The sequence below is a fragment of the Triticum aestivum genome, chromosome 3A (genome assembly GCF_018294505.1).
Source record: "Triticum aestivum cultivar Chinese Spring chromosome 3A, IWGSC CS RefSeq v2.1, whole genome shotgun sequence".
Lineage (NCBI taxonomy): Eukaryota > Viridiplantae > Streptophyta > Magnoliopsida > Poales > Poaceae > Triticum > Triticum aestivum.
Genome location: NC_057800.1, coordinates 192740641 through 192764423, shown reverse-complemented (window position 1 = coordinate 192764423; position 23783 = coordinate 192740641). Strand labels below are relative to the sequence as shown.

The 23783-nt window shown below is 46.1% G+C and overlaps 1 protein-coding gene and 1 pseudogene across 1 annotated transcript; one reads left to right on the top strand and one right to left on the bottom strand.

Moving 5' to 3' along the window:
- Positions 1 to 1185: 1185 nt before the first annotated feature.
- Positions 1186 to 2641, bottom strand: LOC123058233 (ERI1 exoribonuclease 2-like; annotated as a pseudogene).
- Positions 2642 to 17519: 14878 nt separating this feature from the next.
- Positions 17520 to 19903, top strand: LOC123058232 (uncharacterized). Its single transcript, XM_044481027.1, has 5 exons — positions 17520 to 17693; positions 18517 to 18627; positions 18729 to 19014; positions 19112 to 19326; positions 19416 to 19903. The coding sequence occupies exons 2-5, from the start codon at positions 18520 to 18522 to the stop codon at positions 19668 to 19670; spliced, it is 864 nt and encodes a 287-aa protein (XP_044336962.1). The 5' UTR covers positions 17520 to 17693; positions 18517 to 18519; the 3' UTR covers positions 19671 to 19903.
- Positions 19904 to 23783: the final 3880 nt, after the last annotated feature.

Genomic DNA, 23783 nt, shown 5'->3' with positions numbered 1-23783 from the left:
CCTCTGCAAAGGTGAGACTTGATTGACCAAATATTCCGTTTATGTAAGAGTTTGACAAGGAAATGGTCTGAATTTGCTGTTGTCTCAGGACTACGACTCGCTGTTTTCTTTTATCTTGATATACAAGGTGGCATATATGATCTGAATTCTCTAACTGTCATTTATCTTTCTTTTTTGTTGAACACATCCATTTATCTTTCGTCAGCTATTAATAAACTTTAATAACAAGTCGATCAATACTGAAGAAATTTGCAGACAAGGAACGCAACTAAACAAATCTTCTTTTTGACGGGCAACGGCAGGAGCTCTACCTATTTCATTAAAGCAGGGTGGAAATCTGTACATTAACTGGAAACCCAGTTACAGAGGGAAAGAAAAAAGATACTAAACACACAGAGGAGAAACTACTCGCAGAAGATTGGACCTACAACCATCATGTCGTCTCGGATCAAACAAACGACATCCTCTACCTTGGCCTTCTTACCCTCGAAAATTCTCCTATTGCTCCCCTTCCATATATGACAAACTGTGTATTACCGCCATCGTGATTTTCTTTCTGGCCTCCTTCTTTCTGATGTTCCTGGAGATCATTCTCCACCATCCATTGATAGAAGAAACAACGCACAGCGATCCCAAACCATGGGGGTGGGAGGAGTTGAAGGAGAACCAACCTCCTTTGCAAAAGGGTAGTCCAAGAAAAGGTGGTTAACCGATTCAATTTTCTGGTCGCACAGGGAACTGATGTGGCCAACCGTGGGAAGTCTGTCAGCTGTCCAAACTATGTTTTGTAGGATAAGCCAAAGAAAGAATTTGATTTTCCCCTCCGCCTTGACGTCCCAAACCCTTTGCCGCAGCAGATTCTTGATGTGGCCATAGAATTTCACTTCATAAACAAATCTTCTATTGATGATATTAAACCTGGGGTTTCAATATCAAATATGATGAGGCATTTGTGTTCGAGGAAACAATTTTAGTTAGCTCTTATCTCAGAAATCCACAGTTGGCTGTCTTTTCTTTCACTCTTGATATAAGATTGCCTATATGATGGTGATATGCGGCGACGGCAGTTGTCTAACACTGACCATCCCTCTGAACCGGCCGGCAGCATCACGCAAGCATGATGGCTTCCTGGTCGTGCTCGGTGCATTGCAGAGAAAATGAAGGCAAATTCACGGAGAAGGAACATAATTAAAATGAAATTTCTATTGATAATATAATAATTCGGACACGTATAGCCCTAAATACCAAATTCACTCCTAGAATAGGCTAGAATCAGCCGGGCTACACTCTGATTCTGATGGCTAGCACGATTAACACTGACAGCTGAGCTACACTCTGATTCTAATGGCTAGCACCATTCTGAATCTGAGTCTCATGTCGTGGATCGTTGGTTCAGTTGGTCCACAGGAATTAGGGGCACACGGCTCCCATGGCCGGCGTCCAGTTGGCGCATCCAGACTGCATCGGCCCTGGCACATGCCTCCTCTGGTCGCCACCCCGCAGTACGTCTCAGAGGAGCCACCGCAGGGGCTTACCACCGCAGGGGCCTATTATGTGAGGCTGCGGCGACTGCTGCTTCTGCTGAATCGGCGCCGGCGCCAGCGCAAATGTGCCACCACAGGGGCTTATCATGTGAGGCTGTGGCTGCTGCTGCTTCTGCTGGTTCGTTGGCGGCGGCGGCGCCAGCGCAGATGAGCCACCGCAACGGCTTGTGAGAAGCTGCGGCTGCTGCTGCTGGATCGGCGGCGGCGGCGCCAGCGAGCCGGTGATGGTCGTCTTGACCCCGCGCCGCATGATCTCAGCAAGCAGCCGCGCCGTGTTGCACGCATCGTCGAGTCCACAGTGCAGGCGGCCCTCCCAGTCCAACCCCGCCGCCCGGATCGCCTCCTGTAGGTTGACCCTCCCTCCGCCGCCGAGCGCCTCCTAGAAGGGGACTCTCAGATTGATCCACTGATCGAAGTAGGAGGGCTTCTCGATGCCCTCGAAGCGGCACTCGAACTCCAGCATGGTCCGTCAATCCCAGTCACCCCAGGTCACGATGGCCAAGCGGACGCGTCTCTTCTTCCCTGCCCCCGCCGTCGCCGCCTTCAGCCAAGCGTCGTGGAACCAGAGCGCCTCGCCGAGATCCACGTTGCCGTCGACGTCCTCCTGCCGGATGCCGGTGAGTTCCCTGCAAAACTGGGTCAGCACAGGGTGATGTTTTGGACGAACGTACCTGCGAAACGCGGACTCGATGCGGCCGGTGGCGCTGTCGACGAGCACGGCGGGGAACTCAATGATTTCCTAGGGGAAGATCCGCGCGTCTTTGACGCACGTTGCCTCGAAGTCGACCACCACGAAGAAATCAAAATCTTGCTCAAGCCCCTGCCCGCGCGCCGCCATGGCCGCCGGAGTGTGCGCAAACTCGAGACCGAGAGTCGAGATCGAGGAAAGCTGGGATCCAAAACTAGGGCAGATTGGGGAAAGTTGGGATCGAAAGTTAGGGCAGGCACAGCTGGATCCCGCAGCTCGATCCGGGCGGGATTTCCAATCCAATTTCAATCCGATGCTCTTCGGAACAATAGTTGGCGCCTTTTTTACGTGGTTGGCGCTATTTTTATAATCTAATCAACAAAACAAAGGTTGTGTGTCAGCGTCTCCGTGCCAGCTTGCGACACTGAAGAGGATGACCAGGATCGGGCAAGAAGAATTCAACTCGTGGGTCTCAGCTGCGGCCCACTCGTCGTCGTAACCTTCCCCAGTGGATTGCAGGCCCGAAGTGGGCCCGTTAAGGGATGTAACAGTAGTTTATATGCGTGTGGGTGGATAGCGTGTGGAGTTAGGATTGGAGTTGGTGGCTTCGGACAACACTGTAGCTCGTGGCTGTGAGGGAGGATGGGAGGAACAACCATGGTGGTGGCCTAAATTGAGTGAACCCTAGCTCGTTGCTTACATCTGGTATCAGAGTTGTTTCGATCCTGGAGATTCCACACCACCATCACGCTACGCGATTTCGATTCCGTCGCCATCGGGAGGCCATGGAGAGTCTCTCGGTGGAGGGGAGGAGCATCCATGAGATCCTAAAAACGACGATCTCCGACGACCTCGACCAGCGATTCAAGGTACACGGTGACGATCTCCTCAAATCCATGACCAGCACTTCCAACAGCAGATGGATCTCTTATGCTACAACCCAATTTGAGGGAGCTGCAGCTAGATGGTTGGAGTCAGTTCAGAGGCGATCACCGAATCTCAACTGGACTGAATTCTGTCAGCTGTTGCAGAGCAGATTTGGGCGCAACCAACATCAGAATTTGTTGAGGAAGATGTTCAGAATTGCTCAAATTGGCAGTGTAGAAGAGTATGTAGAGCAATTTGCATAACTGTATGACCAGCTGACGGCATATGAAGATAATCCAGATGCTTTGCACTATACTACTAGGTTCATTGATGGCTTGAAACCGGGCGTCAGAATGGCCATAGCCATGCAAAAACCTCGGGATCTAGACACAACATATGAGTTAGCATTACTGCATGAGGAATTGGGGGAGAGATTGCAACCTCCAGCAACTACCTCTCAAAAAAGAACCTCCAGTGTTTCCTTCTCCAATGTCTCAAGGGGGCGTACTTCTGAAGATAAACGGTCAATTGAGTACAACAAACAAGGGAACACAAAGGAAAGGTGGACTGCCCTGAGGAATTATAGGAAGGCCAAGGGGCTCTGTTTCATTTATGGAGAAAGGTGGTCCAAGGATCACCAATGTAAACCCACTATGCAACTGCACATTGTACAAGAACTCATTGAACATCTTCAGGGCCCAAACAATAGCATCACTGATAACTCTGACAGTGATTCTGACAATTTGATGTTGCTGTCAGCCGCTGCGTGTGATAAAGGCAAGTCTGCATTGGCCTTTAAAATCAATGTTGAACTCAATAACACACTGCTGCAGTTCCTGGTAGATTCGGGGAGTACCCGTTCTTTCCTTAACGAGGCTTGGATCACTTTGTTAAGCAATGTGGAGACAATTAAGAAATCTTCTATGTCAGTAGCGGGAGGAGGAACCTTGGAATGCACCCACCAGGTCCAAAACTGTTTATGGTCTTGCCAGGGACACACTTTTGTAACAAATTTTAAACTGCTGCAATTAGGTACATATGATGGAATATTGGGACTTGATTGGTTGGCCAAACACAGTCCAATGCGAGTTGATTGGGAGCAAAAGTGGCTTACTTTCCAAGACAAAAAGGGCACTGTTACCTTGCATAGGGAAATGCCTGAGGAATGAGCTTTCATAGTTATTGCCATCTATTCTGCAGACACAACACAACAAGTGGTGCATCAGCCTGAGATACAAGCAGTGCTGGACAAGTACAAGGAAATTTTTTCAGAACCCACTGGGCTACCTCCTAGAAGGCAATATGACCACAAAATTCCATTAGTGCCAGGTGCCAGACCTGTTTCCATCAGACCTTACAGAATTCCACCTCATCTGAAAACTGAAATGGAGAAGCAGGTCACTGAACTCCTACAGAAAGGCATGATCAGGCCTAGCAACAGTCCTTTTTCTTCGTCTGCACTTATGGCAAGAAGAAGGAAGAGGGTGATTGGAGAATGGTGATAGACTTCAGGCATGTTAATGCTCTCACGGTCAAGGGCAAGTATCCTATTCCAGTAATTTAAGAACTCTTAGATGAATTGGCTGGAGCCTACTAGTTCTCCAAACTGGATCTTAAGGCTGGATACCACCAAATTAGACTAGCTCCAGGTGAAGAGTATAAAACTGCATTCCAAACTCACTTTGGCCATTTTGAGTTTTTAGTTGTGGCATTTGGATTGTCAGGGGGTCCTGGCACATTCCAAGGAGCTATGAATTGTGACTTATCCCCGGTCACCAGGAAATGTGCAGTGGTATTTTTTGACGACATCCTTATATTCAGCAAAACCTTCCAGGATCACCTCCTACACTTAGAAGAGGTATTGGGTATATTGCTGAAGAAATAGTGGAGAGTTAAAATGAGCAAATGTGAGTTTGCACAGCAAGAGATTGCTTACTTGGGCCATGTCATTAGCAGCAAGGGTGTTTCTACTGACAACTCCAAGATTGTGGCAGTTCAGGAATGGCCTGTTCCTAAGAATGTCAAGGAAGTGAGAGGGTTCTTGGGTTTGACAGGATACTATAGCAAATTTATTAAGCACTATGGGATTATCAGCAAACCCATGACAGAATTGCTCAAGAAGGGAGTGCCATTTTGTTGGACTTCTGTAGTGGACACTGCCTTCCAAACACTCAAACGGGCACTCACTAATGCACCAGTTTTGGCTATTCCAGATTATTCAAAGAAATTCATCTTGGAAACCGATGCCTGTGATGTGGGCATCGGAGCTGTTTTGATGCAAGAAGGCCATCCTATAGCATTTGTCAGCAGAGCTCTGGGCCCCAAGAACATAGCGTTATCGGTGTATGAGAAGGAATATCTTTCTATTTTGCTTGTTGTTGAACATTGGAGGACTTACTTACAGTTCCAAGAGTTCATCATTAGAACAGATCAGAAAAGCTTGTCTAATTTGACAGAGCAGAGAATCCACACTCCTTGGCAGCAGAAGGCTTTGACAAAGTTAATGGGGCTCAATTACAAAATTATGTACAAGAAAGGCTCTGAGAATTCTGCTGTTGATGCCCTATCCACGAGACCCCATTCAGGAGAGCTGGTTTTGGCCCTTTCTTGTGTGCAACCTACTTGGTTGGAGGAAGTTCTAAACAGTTATACGCAGGATGCAAAAGCTCAAGATCTGCTGCAGCAATTAGCTGTGGCTCCCCAGTCTAAACCCAACTATCAGTTGCTGCAAGGACTTATCAGATATAAGGGTGTTATTTGGATTGGGAATAATCCTGCTCTTCACCTCAAGATTTGTCAAGCATTCCATGACAGCCCCATTGGGGGCCATTCTGGATTTCCTATGACTTCAAGCGTGTTCACTCCTTGTTCAAATGGACTAGCATGAAGCTTTTTGTCAAACAATTTGTTCAGTCATGTGTGATTTGTCAACAGGCCAAACCTGAGAGGGTAGCTTATCTTGGTCTTCTATCACCATTACCAGTTCCAACTCAAGCTTGGGTGACAGTCACCATGGATTTCATATCAGGCTTACCTCCATCAGATCAGTTTGACTATATTATGGTGGTCATTGACAAATTCACGAAGTATGGCCACTTTATACCAGTCAAATACCCTTATAATGCACAAAAGATTGCCGAGCTCTTCCTGGATAATGTGTATAAATTGCACAGCATGCCTAGCTACATTGTGTCTGATCGAGACCCGGTTTTCACAAGTCGGTTCTGGCAAATTCTGGTGAAGAGGACTGGAGCTACACTAAATATGAGTACAGCCTATCATCCTGAGACTGACGGCCAAACAAAACGTGTGAATCAGCAAGTGGAATGCTTTCTTCGCTGTTTTATCAGTGCTCATCCAAAAAATGGAGTAAGTGGTTGTCTCTTTGTGAATTCTGGTACAATACAAATTGGCATTCTGCTCTAAATAAGTCTCCCTTCGAAGTGCTCTATGGCCAGAGCCCGCGGTACTTTGGTAATACTTCTGATGATACCTTGGCGCCAGTTGATCTGCAGCAATGGCTTGATGCCCGAGTAGTAGTCCAACAGTCTGTGCGACAGCATTTGCTCCGAACCCAGCAGAGGATGAAACACCAAGCTGACAAAAAGAGAAATGAGCGGGTGTTCGCTGGTGGGGATAGTGTTTTTCTGAAGCTGCAACCATATGTGCAGGCCACTGTTGCTCATAGGGCGAACCATAAATTGGCTTTCAAGTATTATGGGCCATTCACCGTGCTTGGGAAGATTGGGGAAGTGGCTTATCGTCTACAACTACCAGATTCCAGCAGGATCCATCCTGTCTTCCATGTATCTCAGCTGAAACAATTCATCCGACCTCACCATCAGGTATCTATGTCTTTACCATCAGCTGACGTTCATCTGCAGATCCCAGTTCGTGTTCTTCAGCAGAGAGTTTGCCAGCTGGGCAAGAAATCTATTCTGCAGGTGCTTGTGGAATGGAGTGGTGCAACGTGAGACGATGCAACCTGGGAAGATAAGGATTCTCTTCGACAGATGTTTCCGCGAGCACCGGCTTGGGGACAAGCCGTTTCTCAAGGACAGGGGGATGTCAGTGTCTGCGTGCCAGCGAGCGACACTGAAGAGGATGACCAGGAGCGGGGCAAGAAGAATTCAACTCGTGGGTCTCAGCTGCGGCCCACTCGTCGTCGTAACCTTCCCTAGTGGATTGCAGGCCCGAACTGGGCCCGTTAAGGGATGTAACAGTAGTTTATATGCGTGTGGGTGGATAGCGTGTGGAGTTGGGATTGGAGTTGGTGGCTTCGGCCAACACTGTAGCTCGTGGTTGTGAGGGAGGATGGGAGGAACAACGATGGTGGCCTAAATTGAGTGAACCCTAGCTCGTTGCTTACACTGTGATTGACGAAAAAACACAATGACTGTGATAGAAGATTCGTTCGACTCTTCTGGACCTTCACATGTTTAATTGATTTTGGTTTTTGTGCGTATCCTCTCCTTCTATATTGCTAGAAGAAAGGGAGAAAACTCATCCACCAAATTACATCTCGTGCGCCGTCACACACATTCATAATATACAAGTGATCTAATGGCTACTAGACCGCCTATACAACTCGCCAAATAGACCATGGCTCTCTCCCCTAAGTAGGTGAGTCGCCATCCATATCTTCCCTTCATTGGAAATTCTCAACGGTCACACGCATAGACAATGTGGCGTCATAAAACAATAGCATTCTAGTGCTTCCACCGTTTTCACGAAACCTGCAATAACAACAAGGTGCACAAATCCTTCCAGCTATGTGGTTATGTCAATAGTGGTACACATCAAGGTAGCAACAAGTCATTCACCAATGGAGTTCAGACCACCTTGCCGCATGTTGACATAATCAAGTACCAAATTGATCTGGCAAACACACATGATATCAAGACGTAATCAGTCGTTTTCTGTTCTTGGTGGCATAGAGGGCATGTCGCCTAATGCGAGAGTCCATGCCAAGCAAGTCTGTCTGAGGTCCAACACCTATTCTTCATAGCCAGCCATGCAAAGAACTTGAAGCAGAGCAGAGCGCGACTGTGCCAGATTACCGTTGCAGCAAGATCGTGTTGGTGTCCAAAGAAGTGGCTTGTCATGTTTGGGCTTGCACGGTTGGCGACAACCAACCTTATGAAGTGCTTCGATACTTTCGGGAGAACAGTTGACGAGTTTTGACTCTTGATCCAATTCTCAATCGTTCACACAACTAGATTTCCGCAGCCCACGAGATCAACCATCTGAGTCTTTTTACAGAAGAACATTTGGTCGTGTTTTTAATACAAAACCAAAGGATGTGATAATAAAAACACTAAAATATAGTACTAGTACAATCGCAACAATTAAAATATGAGTTGTCTTCGTAACAACAAAATCTCGATGATTTACTTCAATTAAAAATAATAACAAATTTATAAGTCTACTAGTTAGAGGAAGAAGAGTGACCCGTGCTTTGTTGATCTATCGGTGAGAGTGGTGGAAATCCCGGTAGTAGCCACATATGGTGATTATATGAATTGCTTGCTTGTCACCGCCATCACTACTGCCGCCTACATGTCAAGATCATGCTCCTAAATATGGTGTGCCTCCACAAGGGTGACACCACATGTCAAATGTAAAAATAGTTGTGTAGTAGTTGGTAGAAGTGCATGCATACGATTTTATTGTTGGGGAACGTAGCAATAATTCAAAAATTTCCGACGTGTCACCAAGATCAATCTAGGAGATACTAGCAACGAGAGAGAGGGAGTGCATCTTCATACCCTTGAAGATCACCAAGCGAAGCATTACAAGAATGTGGTTGGTGGAGTCGTACACGCAGCGATTCAGATCGCGGTCGATTTCGATCTAAGCACCGAACAACGGCACCTCCGCGTTCAACACACGTACAGCCCGGTGACGTCTCCCGCGCCTTGATCCAGCAAGGAGAGAGGGAGGGGTTGGGGAAGACTCCGTCCAGCAGCAGCACGACGGTGTGGTGATGGTGGAGGAGCGTGGCATGCCAGCAGGGCTTCGCCAAGCACTGCAAGAGACGAGGAGGGAGAGGGGTAGGGCTGCGCCAAGAGGGAGAGAGACTCGTGTGTTGGGCAACCCAAAACCCCCACTATCGATAGGAGGAGGGGAGGAGGGTGCGCCCCCTCTAGGGTTCCCACCCCTAGGGGGGCGGCAGCCCTAGATGGGATGGAGGGGGCGGCCAAGAGGGGGAGAGAGGGGGGCACGCCCTAGGGTGGGCCTTAGGCCCATCTACGCCTAGGGTTTCCCTCTTCTCCTCCTAGCTGCGCCTTGGGCCCTGGTGGGAGGCTCACCAGCCCACTCAGGGGCTGGTCCCTTCCCACTCTTGGCCCATGCAAGCCTCCAGGGCTTGTGGCCCCTCCCGGTGGACCCCCGGAACCCTCCAGTGGTCCCGGTACATTACCGGTGACGCCCGAAACACTTCCGGTGGTCAAAACCTCACTTCCTATATACTATTCTTTACCTCCGGACCATTCCAGAACTCCTTGTGACGTCCGGGATCTCATCCGGTACTCCGAACAACATTCGGTAACCACGTACAAACTTTCCCTATAACCCTAGCGTCATCGGACCTTAAGTGTGTAGACCCTACGGGTTCGGGAATCATGCAGACATGACCGAGACAACTCTCCGGCCAATAACCAACAGCGGGATCTGGATACCCATGTTGGCTCCCACATGTTCCACGATGATCTCATCGGATGAACCACGATGTCGAGGATTCAAGCAATCCCATATGCAATTCCCTTTGTCAATCGGTACGTTACTTGCCCGAGATTCGATCGTCGGTATCCCAATACCTCGTTCAATCTCGTTACCAGCAAGTCACTTTACTCGTTCCGTAATGCATGATCCCGTGACCAACTACTTAGTCACAATGAGCTCATTATGATGATGCATTACCGAGTGGGCCCAGAGATACCTCTCCGTCATACGGAGTGACAAATCCCAGTCTCGATTCGTGCCAACCCAACAGACACTTTCGGAGATACCTGTAGTGCACCTTTATAGCCACCCAGTTACGTTGTGACGTTTGGTGCACCCAAAGCATTCCTACGGTATCCGGGAGTTGCACAATCTCATGGTCTAAGGAAATGATACTTGACATTAGAAAAGCTTTAGCAAACGAACTACACGATCTTGTGCTACGCTTAAGATTGGGTCTTGTCCATCACATCATTCTCCTAATGATGTGATCCCGTTATCATTGACATCCAATGTCCATGGTCAGGAAACCATGACCATCTATTGATCAACGAGCTAGTCAACTAGAGGCTTACTAGGGACATGTTGTGGTCTATGTATTCACACATGTATTACGGTTTCCGGTTAATACAATTATAGCATGAACAATAGACAATTATCATGAACAAGGAAATACAATAATAACCATTTTATTATTGCCTCTAGGGCATATTTCCAACAGTCTCCCACTTGCACTAGAGTCAATAATCTAGTTCACATCACTATGTGATTGTAATGAATCCAACACCCATGGGGTTTGTTCATATCTTGCTTGTGAGAGAGGTTTATTAGTCAATGGGTGTGAACCTTTCAGATCCATGTGTGCTTTGCAAATCTCTATGTCATCTTGTAGATGCAGCTACCACGCGCTACTTTGAGCTATTCCAAATAACTGCTCTACTATACGAATCCGGTTTACTACTCAGAGTCATCCGGATTAGTGTCAAAGTTTGCATCGACGTAACCCTTTACGACGAACTCTTTTACCACCTCCATAATCGAGAAAATTCCTTAGTCCACTAGTTACTAAGGATAAGTTCGACCGCTGTCATGTGATCCATTCCTGGATCACTCTTGTACCCCTTGACTGACTCATGGCAAGGCACACTTCAGGTGCGGTACACAGCATAGCATACTGTAGAGCCTACGTCTAAAGCATAGGGGACGACCTTCGTCCTTTCTCTCTCTTCTGCCGTGGTCAGGTCTTGAGTCTTACTCAATACTCACACCTTGTAACACAGCCAAGAACTCCTTCTTTGCTGATCTATTTTGAACTCCTTCAAAATCTTGTCACGGTATGTATTCATTTGAAAGTACTATTAAGCGTTTTTGATCTATCCTTATAGATCTTGATGCTTAATGTTCAAGTAGCTTAATCCAGGTTTTCCATTGAAAAACACTTTTCAAATAACCCTGCATGCTTTCCAGAAATTCTACATCATTTCTGATCAACAATATGTTAACAACGTATACTCATCAAAAATTCTATAGTGCTCCCACTCACTTCTTTGGAAATACAAGTTTCTCATAAACTTTGTATAAACCCAAAATCTTTGATCATCTCATCAAAGCGTACATTCCAATTCTGAGATGCTTACTCCAGTCCTTAGAAGGATTGCTGGAGCTTTGCATACTTGTTATCATCTTTCAGAATTGACAAAACCTTCTGGTTGTATCACATACAACCTTTTCTCGAGAAAATCGTCGAGGAAACAATGTTTTGACATCCTATCTGCAAGATTTCATAAATAATGCAGTAACTGCTAACATAATTCCAACAAACTCTTAGCATCGCTACGAGTGAGAAAGTCTCATCGTAGTCAAGTCCTTGAACTTGTCGGGAAACATCTTAACGACAAGTCGAGCTTTCTTAATGGTAACACTTACCATCATTGTCCGTCTTCCTTTTAAAATCCATCTGCACCCAACAGCCTTACGACCGTCAAGTAGTTCTTTTCAAAGTCTATACTTTGTTTTATACATGGATCCTCTCTCGGATTTTATGGTCTCGAGCCATTCGTCGGAATCCGGGCCCACCATCGCTTCTCCATAGCTCGTAGGTTCATTGTTGTCTAGCAACATGACTTCCAAGACAGGATTACGTACCTCTCTGAAGTAGTACGCATCCTTGTCGACCAATGAGGTTTGGTAGTGACTTGATCCGAAGTTTCATGATCACTATCATAAGCTTCCACTTCAATTGGTGTAGGTGCCACAGGAACAACTTCCTGTGCCCTGCTACACACTAGTTGAAGTGACGGTTCAATAACCTCATCAAGTCTCCACCATCCTCCCACTCAATTCTTTCGAGAGAAACTTTTCCTCGAGAAAGGACCCGTTTCTAGAAACAATCACTTTTGCTTCCGGATCTGAAATAGGAGGTATACCCAACTATTTTTGGGTATTCTATGAAGATGCATTTATCCGCTTTGGGTTCGAGCTTATCAGCCTGAAACTTTTTCACATAAGCATCGCAGCCCCAAACTTTTAAGAAACGACAGCTTAGGTTTCTCTAAACCATAGTTCATACGGTGTCGTCTCAACGGAATTGTGTGGTGCCCTATTTAAAGTGAATGCGGTTGTCTCTAATGCCTAACCCATAAACGATAGTGGTAATTCGATAAGAGACATCATGGTATGCACCATATCCAATAGGGTGCAGTTATGATGTTCGGACACACCATCACACTATGGTGGTTCCAGGCGGTATTAGTTGTGAAACAATTTCCACAATGTCTTAATTGTGTGCCAAACTCGTAACTCAGATATTCATCTCTATGATCATATCATAGACATTTTATCATCTTGTCACGACGATCTTCAACTTCACTCTGAAATTACTTAAACCTTTCAATAATTCAGACTTGTGTTTCATCAAGTAAATATACTCAGCATCTACTCAAATCATCTGTGAAGTAAGAACATAACGATATCCACTGCGTGCCTCAGCACTCATTGGACTGCACACATCAAAATGTATTACTTCCAACAAGTTGCTTTCTTGTTCCATCTTACTGAAAACGAGGCCTTTCAGTCATCTTGCCCATGTGGTATGATTTGCATGTCTCAAGTGATTCAAAATCAAGTGAGTCCAAACGATCCATCTGCATGGAGTTTCTTCATGCATATCTACCAATACACATGGTTCGCATGTCTCAATCTTTTCAAAAACGAGTGAGTCCAAAGATCCATCAACATGGAGCTTCTTCATGCGTTTTATACCAACATGACTCAAATGGCAGTGCCACAAGTATGTGGTACTATCATTACTATCTTATATCTTTTGGCATGAACATGTGTATCACTACGATCGAGATTCAATAAACCATTCATTTTAGGTGCAAGACCATTGAAGGTATTATTCAAATAAACAGAGTAACCATTATTCTCCTTAAATGAATAACCGTATGGTGATAAACATAATCCAACCATGTCTATGCTCAACGCAAACATCAAATAACAATTATTCCGGTTTAACACCAATCCCGATGGTAGAGGGAGCGTGTGATTTTTGATCACATCAACCTTGGAAACACTTCCAACATATCGTCATCTCACCTTTAGCAACCGAACCGGTATTTATTACCCTGGTGCTACTAGGAGTACTAGTAAAGTACACATTAATATAACGTATATCCAAAATACTTCTGTCGACCTTGCCAGCCTTCTCATCTACCAAGTATCTAGGGTACTTCTGCTTCAGTGACCGTTCCCCTCATTATAGAAGCACTTAGTCTCGGGTTTGGTTCAACCTTGGGTTTCTTCACTAGAGCAGCAACTGATTTGCTGTCTCATGAAGTATCCCTTCTTTCCCTTTCCCTTCTTGAAACTAGTGGTTTAACCATCAACAATTGATGCTCCTACTTGATTTCTACTTTCGCGGTGTCAAACATCGCGAGTTGCTCAAGGATCATCATGTCTATCCCTGATATGTTATAGTTCATCACGAAGCTCCAATAGCTTGGTGGCAGTGACTATGGAGAACCATCACTATCTCATGTGGAAGATTAACTCCCACTCGATTCAAGCGATTGTAGTACTCAGGCAATCTGAGCACATGCTCAACAATTGAGCTTTTCTCCCTTAGTTTGCAGGCTTAAGAAACTTGTCAGAGGTCTCATACCTCTTGACGTGGGAACTAGTCTGAAATTCCAATTTCAGTCTTTGGAACATCTCATATGTTCTACGATGTTTCAAAAACATCTTTGGTGCCACAATTCTAAACTGTTAGTATTACGCACTGAACTATCACGTAGTCATCAAAACGTGTATGTCAGATGTTTCTCGACATCTACAGACGATGCTCGAGGTTCAACACACTGAGCGGTGCATTAAGGCACATAACCCTTCTGTGCAGAAATGAGGACAATCCTCAGTTCACGGACCTAGTCCGCATAATTGCTACTGTCAACTCTCAACTAAATTTTCTCTAGGAACATATCTAAAACAGTAGAACCAAAGCGTGATCTACGACATAATTTGCAAAGACCTTTTGACTATGTTCATGATAATTAAGTTCATCTAATCAAATTATTCAATGAACTCCCACTTAGATAGACATCCCTCTAGTCATCTAAGTGATACATGATCCGAGTCAACTAGGCCGTGTCCGATCATCACGTGAGACGGACTAGTCATCATCGGTGAACATCTTCATGTTGATCGTATCCACTATACGACTCATGTTCGACCTTTCGGTCTTCCGTGTTCCGAGGCCATGTCTGTACATGCTAGGCTCGTCAAGTTAACCTAAGTGTATTGCGTGTGTAAATCTGGCTTACACCCGTTGTATGCGAACGTTAGAACCTATCACACCCGATCATCACGTGGTGCTTCGGAACAACGGACCTTAGCAACGGTGCACAGTTAGGGGGAACACAATTCTTGATATTTTAATGAGGGATCATCTTATTTATGCTACCGTCGTTCTAAGCAAATAAGATGTAAAAACATGACAAACATCACATGCAAATCATAAAGTGACATGATATGGCCAATATCATCTTGCACCTTTGATCTCCATCTTCGAGGCGCGGCATGAACACCATCGTCACCGGCATGACACCATGATCTCCATCATCATGATCTCCATCATCGTGTCTTCATGAAGTTGCCTCGCCAACTATTACTTCTACTACTATGGCTAACGGTTAGCAATAAAGTAAAGTAATTACATGGCGTTTTCATTGACACGCAGGTCATAAATAAATTAAGACAACTCCTATGGCTCCTGCCGGTTGTCATACTCATCGACATGCAAGTCGTGATTCCTATTACAAGAACATGATCAATCTCATACATCACATATATCATTCATCACATCCTTTTGGCCATATCACATCACAAAGCAAACCCTGCAAAAACAAGTTAGACGTCCTCTAATTGTTGTTGCATGTTTTACGTGGCTGCTATGGGTTTCTAGCAAGAACGTTTCTTACCTACGCAAAACCACAACGGTGATATGCCAATTGCTATTTACCCTTCATAAGGACCCTTTTCATCGAATCCGATCCGACTAAAGTGGGAGAGACAGACACCCGCCAGCCACCTTATGCATCAAGTGCATGTCAGTCGGTGGAACCAGTCTCACGTAAGCGTACGTGTAAGGTCGGTCCGGGCCGCTTCATCCCACAATGCCGCCGGATCAAGATAAGACTAGTAATGGTAAGCAAATTGAACAAATCATCGCCCACAACTGCTTTGTATTCTACTCGTGCATAGAATCTACGCATAGACCCAGCTCATGATGCCACTGTTGGGGAACGTAGCAATAATTCAAAAATTTCCTACGTGTCACCAAGATCAATCTAGGAGATACTAGCAATGAGAGAGAGGGAGTGCATCTTCATACCCTTGAAGATCGCTAAGCGGAAGCGTTACAAGAATGCGGTTGGTGGAGTCGTACACGCAGCGATTCAGATCGCGGTCGATTCCGATCTAAGCGCCAAACAACGGCGCCTCCGCGTTCAACACACGTACAGCCCGGTGACGTCTCCCGCGCCTTGATCCAGCAAGGAGAGAGGGAGAGGTTGGGGAAGACTCCGTCCAGCAGCAACACGACGGCATGGTGATGGTGGAGGAGCGTGGCATGCCAGTAGGGCTTTGCCAAGCACTGCAAGAGATGAGGAGGGAGAGGGGTAGGGCTGCGCCAAGAGGGAGAGAGATTCGTGTGTTGGGCAGCCCCAAAACCCCCACTATTTATAGGAGGAGGGGAGGAGGGTACGCCCCCTCTAGGGTTCCCACCCCTAGGGGGCGGCAGCCCTAGATGGGATGGAGAGGGCGGCCAAGAGGGGGAGAGAGGGGGGCGCGCCCTAGGGTGGGCCTTAGGCCCATCTACGCCTAGGGTTTCCCCCTTCTCCTCCTAGCTGCGCCTTGGGCCCTGGTGGGAGGCGCACCAGCCCACTCAGGGGCTGGTCCCTTCCCACTCTTGGCCCATGCAAGCCTCCGGGGCTTGTGGCCCCGCCCGGTGGACCCTCGGAACCCTTCGGTGGTCCCGGTACATTACCGGTGACACTCAAAACACTTCCGGTGGTCAAAACCTCACTTCATATATATTATTCTTTACCTCCGGACCATTCCGGAACTCCTGGTGACGTCTGGGATCTCATCTGGGACTCCGAACAACATTCGGTAACCACGTACAAACTTTCCCTATAACCCTAGCGTCATCGGACCTTAAGTGTGTAGACCCTACGGGTTCGGGAATCATGCAGACATGACCGAGACAACTATCCGGCCAATAACCAACAGTGGGATCTGGATACCCATGTTGGCTCCCACATGTTCTACGACGATCTCATCGGATGAACCACGATGTCGAGGATTCAAGCAATCCCGTATACAATTCCCTTTGTCAATCGGTACGTTACTTGCCCGAGATTCGATCGTCGGTATCCCAATACCTCGTTCAATCTTGTCACCAGCAACTCACTTTACTCGTTCCGTAATGCATGATCCCGTGATCAACTACTTAGTCACAATGAGCTCATTATGATGATGAATTACCGAGTGGGCCCAGAGATACCTCTCCGTCATACGGAGTGACAAATCCCAGTCTTGATTCGTGCCAACCCAACAGACACTTTCGGAGATACCTGTAGGTCACCTTTATAGCCACCTAGTTACGTTGTGACGTTTGGTGCACCCAAAGTATTCCTACGGTATCCGGGAGTTGCACAATCTCATGGTCTAAGGAAATGATTCTTGACATTAGAAAAGATTTAGAAAACGAACTACACGATCTTGTGCTACGCTTAAGATTGGGTCTTGTCCATCACATCATTCTCCTAATGATGTGATCCCGTTATCAATGACATCTAATGTCCATGGTCAGGAAACCATGACCATCTATTGATCAACGAGCTAGTTAACTAGAGGCTTACTAGGGACATGTTGTGCTCTATGTATTCACACATGTATTGCGGTTAATACAATTATAGCATGAACAATAGACAATTATCATGAACAAGGAAATACAATATTGCCTCTAGGGCATATTTCCAACATTTATGTGTGAAGTAGTCAAGTAATAGAAGCAATAGGAGGTAGCGTATGTGTCTGATTCCTAGTGTGAGCTATCCAGTGGTGGGCCATAACCTCCGCACACCAGAGGTGGGCCCGGACCATGTGCTCACGCAGCCTTATCATTTCCAAGTCGATCCCACTCGGCCGCATTTGATCCCTTTCCCCTCACCCACATCTCTAGCACCGCCGCCATCGCTGCCATCGCCACAACCACCATCGCCTCTGAGTCTAACACCGCCCACTTTACCCTTGATCCTATCGGCCGGTCCTTCTCTGTCCGCCTCAAGTCCTTGCCCCACGGCTGCCAGGTTTGCTTCTCCTCCTATCGGTAGCTTCCTTCCTAATTTGATTATCCAATCTCGTAGTCGTATCTCTCATTGCTTCTTGATCTATTTTATGTTTGGTAGGTTTGGTTGAGTTTGTGTTCCCATCGGTAGTTTCTAGATGTTTGCTCTGGAGATACAATGAATTGTGTCATTCGAATTGCTAGGAAAGGTGAATTTTTGATTGGATCTGGTTAGTTTGTTGTTTGGTTCTTTTGGCAAAGTAGTTAGTTGCTACTACGCAAGTAGTGCAGATAAGGTTGATAAATGATTGAGTTACTTGGATATATGCCGCCACAATTTTATGAGATTTACCATTCATTGTCGTTGCCCAATAGAAATCAGTGGCAACATAATCCGCATGAATATGGAATCATTCTACATTGCTTACTCACATAGCTAGATAGTAATATTCTCTTCCCTAGATACGCTAGCTTGGCAAGGGTCTTATATGGATAGGATTCCTTATTTGGCCCTTTTAAAAATATGCTTCCCTGTTTGGCCCTAGAGAAATTGTCTTCCCTATTTTGCTCAATGATATTCTAGTAGTCGAGCGCAGGTATTCAGATTTCTTCCTTGTTTAACCTATAGATAGCAACTACTAGATAACAAGTGTTAGTCAAAATGTCCATTGAGGATGAGTCTTTAAAATTTGCAGGGATTCAAAATGAGTGTCAATGTTTTGGCGAAAGTTGATTCATTTTCATTTTCTCAATTTTTCGGCACTCAACATTTCAACATTTTACTCATGCTAATATTTGGTGTCATTTAATAATTTATTGTCATTGTTTGTCAATTTTGAACATAGCAAATGGAGTGCCTCAATTGTTTCCACACTAGGGATTTGTGCGTTGGGAATGTTGAATTGGGGAACGGTTGCTTCTACTTGACGCTTTTGGAGGGCTTCAAATGGATGGTGGTATATATCTTCTACAATTATTGCATATCATTCATTGGTAAGCATGTCTTAAGGATTTTGCATAACAAATCTAAATTTCATTCTTCTTTTTTTTGCTTCAGTGCATCCCCTGTTTTGCAAGGCCTGACCTCCTAAGGAAGCTTAATGTTGCCATGGATAAGGGAACAAGCACCACTGCCTACCTGCGCACCAAAGAGGGCTTCTCTTTCAAGACTACGATCCTTAACGAAAAAGAGCGAACATATTTTGGTTCTTCTAATTGGGGGGCATTTGCCAAAGCTTACAAATTTGAGGAAGGGATGGCTATCCACTTTGATTTTAGCAAATATTCTGATCCTGATCCTGACATCTTGGTAGATTTGGAAAACATTCCAATCCTTCCTCCGTGTAAGTTTCTTAAACATACTTGGCAATTAATATTTGTATTAGTCAAAACAAGTTGTTATCTATAACTAATTAATGTTGTTTTCATATTCTTTGACAGATTACTTCCTAGCGCCAAAAACAACCCAGGAGATAGTTGACAACATTTACTATACTGCTGACAGCGCGCTTACTTGGAAAGAGAAGAATTACCTCGTTTCCTTTGTTAATGGTATCGAGTGGCCTACGAACACTCACAATGCTGGGAAACATTATGCATCATACGTGCCACTAGTGCATGCCTTGAACAAGACCAACATTCAAAACAAATGTCTGGTAAGAATTGTATTCAGTTTCATCTTTTCATATACTCTTCATAAATTAAATATAGTGCTTACTATATTACTATTGTGTTCTTGCAACAGAAGCTCCCAAGATGTGTTGTTCCTGATATTATGGATGGCAATGGTGAGATGACACTTATCTATGATGACAAGACCAATTTCAAAGACACCTACTCGACTGCAGCCCTACCAGATGGACGCCTCCTAGTTAATGGGTGGAGGAGAATACTGAAGGAGTGCAACCTGGAAATTGGAGCTAGGTTGATCTCTGTGCTCCACCATGGAAGTGCGGGGATTTTCCTATTCTTGACATCCATTCCAAAAAGAGAGGACTAGTTAGAAGTTGTCAATGACCTTTAGAGTCATAGTCCCTATCAAACATTGTTTTAGGTTAAACCTTAATATGTAGTATTCAATGGTTGAATTATGTGTTGTTCATTCATGGTACTAATTAACTAGTGGATAAGGTAGCAAAATGCATGCATGTAACGATGGGTAGCAATGTGACATTGCAGCGTATTGCTATTTCTTATGGGTATCAACATAATATGTATGTATTGTGTGTGAAACACTTCAGTGGAAGCAAAATGCTACCGTGAAAAAGTTAATCCCATCTGGAGGCCTTTTCCAGCACTTTGTCGGAGGGGGATTCGATCACGGAGGGACTCTACATGAACCTTGCACTACAAAAAAATGCACTTCCGTGATGATACGTGTTTGTCACAGTAGGTCACGTTTTCTGTCATGCATGCATATCCATGACGAAATCAAGATAGTCATACATGTGCTGTCATAGAAGTGTTCCATGACATTACCAAAATTATCATCATGGAAGTGTCCACTTCCATGACGATAAATCGTGCGTCATAGAAGTGCTTTCGTCAAGGGTAACCGACATGTGGCATCCATCGTAATGGGTCGCCGTTAAGCTATCAAGTTTCGGTTTGGATCCGATAACCCGTTAACAGCCCAGACCAATTAGGATTTTCCACGTGTAAAATTCGGAATGGCCAGAGGAACCACGTGTCGGCTCACCGTTGGGACAGATGTCATCCACTGTAACACCCACAATGCGGCTATATCTCCCACGTGTCGAGGCATGACTTAGAGGCGTAACCGCATGGTGGTTTTGTCGCAAGAGGGGTAATCTTCACACAATCCCATGTACTGAATAAGAAAGGGATAAAGAGTTGGCTTACAATCGCCATTTCACACAAATAACAAGTTAAACATACATCGTCCAGAGTACAATCAAGGTCCAACTACGGAACCAAAATAAAAGAAGACAACCCCAAATGCTAGATCCCCGATCGTCCCAACTAGGCACCACTAGTAATCAACCAGAAAAGACGCATAACAACGATCAAGATCTTCATAGAGCTCCCACTTGAGCTCGTTGCGGCACCTGCACTGGTATCATCGGCACCTTCAACTGCTTGGAAGTATTTGTGAGTCATGAGGACTCAGCAATCTCACACCTGCGAGATCAAGACTATTTAAGCTTATGGGTAGGATAAGGTAATGAGGTGGAGCTGCAGCAAGCACTAAGCATATATGGTGGCTAATATACGCAAATAAGAGCGAGAAGAGAAGCAACGCAACAATCGAGAAGCTAGAAGTGATCCTGAAACTACTTACGCTCAAGCATAACACAAGACCGTGTTCACTTCCGATCCCGGACCCCGCCGAAAAGAGACCATCACGGCTACACACGCGGTTGATTCATTTTAGTTACGTTAAGTGTCAAGTTCTCTACAACCGGACATTAACAAATTCCCATCTGCCACATAACCGCGGGCATGGTTTTCGAAAGTTTTAACCCTGCAGGGGTGTCCCAACTTAGCCCATCACAAGCTCTCACAGTCAACGAAGGATATTCCTTCTCCTGGAAAGACCCGATCAGACTCGGATTCTCGGTTACAAGATATTTCGACAATGGTAAAACATGACCAGCAAAGCCGCCCGAATGTGCCGACAAATCCTGATAGGAGCTGCACATATCTCGTTCTCAGGGCACACCGGATGAGCAATCTGTACAACTAAAACCAGCGCTCAGGTTTCCCCGAGGTGGCGCTGCAAGGGGCTCTAGTTTGGACCAACACTCATAGGAGCACTGGCCCGGGTGTTAAATAAAGATGACCCTTGAGTCCACGGAACCCAAGGGAAAAGGCTTAGGTGGAAAATGTAGAACCAAGTTTGGCCTTGCTGGAGGAGTTTTATTCAAAGCGAACTGTCAAGGGGTTCCTATAACACCCAACCGCGTAAGGAACGCAAAATCAAGGAACATAACACCGGTATGACAGAAACTAAGGCGGCAAGAGTGGAACAAAACACTAGGCATAAGGCCGAGCCTTCCACCCTTTACCAAGTATATAGATGCACTAATTAAAATAAGAGATAATGTGATATCCCAACATAACCATGTTCCAACATGGAACAAACTTCAGCTTCACCTGCAACTAGCAACTCTATAAGAGGGGCTGAGCAAAGGCGGTAACATAGCCAAACAACGATTTGCTAGGAAGGTGGGTTAGAGGCTTGACATGGCAATATGGGAGGCATGATATAATAAGTGGTAGGTAGCGCGACATAGCGTTAGAACGAACAACTAGCAAAGCAAAGATAGAAGTGATATCGAGGGTATGGTTATCTTGCATGAGATCCCGCAAGGAAGAAGAACGAGTCCAAGAAGTAGACGACCCAACGTAGTCGAACGAATCCTCACAACTCTGTAACGAAACCGAAGCTAACGAGAGAAGCAACCTGGAAAGAAGCAAGCAACATAGTAAACAACCATCACATAAACATGGCATGATGCACAACGAAGTATGATGCATGTCCGGTTTAATGAGGCATGGCATGACAAAGTGCACAAACAATACTACAAATTAAGTGGACCTCAATATGCAACGAGTTGCATATTGACGAAACACCACATTCAATCATTTAGTTCACTCTCGTTTATGTACCCAACAATATTAAATGTTATTAAACATGGCAAGAGGTGAAGCATAAATGAGGCCAGAACAACAAGAAACAAGTCCGGAAAAATCCTCATGTGCATATTTTAAAGTTGGTATTGTTCTGCCCTATACACAATTTTAGAGTTGTTAAACATGCAAAGTACTGCCACCATGTTAACTTATGCATTTTTTCTACCCCATTTACATATATAATTTATATAAAATCGAGCTACGATTATTAAGTTATGAAATAAAACATTTTAGCATGGCATTTACGCAAATTAATGCAAATAGCAATTTAAACATTTCAAACATGCATGAAATTTGGATATTGTGAAACTAGATGAAATTCTAGTCATTTTTCATATATAAATCATTTTAATCCGATGCACCATTTGTGAGTTATTACATGCATGAACTAGGAGGACTTTTCTATAAAACTGCCAAACTCCTGGATATTAGAAAAATTCGCATAACTGGAAAAAAACATGAACGGGCCGAAACAGAGGCTGGCCCAACAGTGGAAGGAAAAAAGGAGGCACTGGGGATGGCCTCACCATGGGCCAAGCCCAGATCGGGGGAGAAGGGCCGGCCTGGGGGACGAAAAACGCTGCTGGGCCTCGGCGCCCTCATGGCCCAGGCGCGGAACGACGGGTCAACGGACACGTGCGAACGTCCTCCTGCTCGAAGCAGAGGTAGTAACAGGCGCAGCGGCGGCGGCGGTCCGGTGAGGACGTCGACGGGGCAAGGCGGGGAAGGCCGGGAACGAGCAAATCTGTGCGTGGGGAGCTCGGATTCGGCAACGAACGAGGCCGAGGAGGCCGGCGACGAGCTCGGCGGTGGCTCCTGCAAAAAAATGGCGGCGGCGCAGGTCTTAGAGTAGAAGGAGAGCATGGGAGAAAGGAGGAGAAGAGGAGGCGCGAGGCACTGCCTGGACGGGGCTCGGCAAACTCAGACGGCGCGGGGTTCGACTCCGGCGAGGTCTGGTCGGTGGGGAGGTTGCGAGCGGACTGAGCGGTCGGCGGTTCGCGGTGAGGGAGCTCGGGCGGAGGAGCTCTCGAGCCAGGCGCGTGCGGGCTTGCGGGATCAGGCGGACGGCGGCGCGCATGGGCTCGGGCACCTGGAGGGCTGCGGTGGTGGTGGTGGAGGCTGAGGGGGCGACGTGGCCTTGCCCGATTGGCCACGGGCGGTGCGGGGTGTCCGCGCAGCCAATGGCTACGTGCCAAGTGGCAGGGACGAGGTGGCCGGCGCGGAAACAGAGGTGGGGGCGGCGGCTGCGAGGTGGGAGAAGGCTAGGGGTAGGGTAGGCTAGGGTTAGTCCATATTTGGAAGGTGGGATGTCTATATATAGACATGAGCTAGGGTTAGGGGGGTTATCGGAGCCTCCGACCACGATCCGACGGATCCGATCGAGAGGGGGGATAGGTAGGCCTAGGTGGGCTGGTTGTGACTGTGTAGAAGGGGTTGGGGTGAGATGAGAGGGAAG

Coding starts and splice junctions, on each gene's coding strand:
- LOC123058232 (XM_044481027.1), top strand. CDS start 18,520: ATGGAGTGCCTCAATTGTTTCCACACTAGGGATTTGTGCGTTGGGAAT. Junction 19,015..19,111: donor CATTCCAATCCTTCCTCCGT/GTAAGTTTCTTA, acceptor ATTCTTTGACAG/ATTACTTCCTAGCGCCAAAA. Junction 19,327..19,415: donor ACATTCAAAACAAATGTCTG/GTAAGAATTGTA, acceptor TTCTTGCAACAG/AAGCTCCCAAGATGTGTTGT.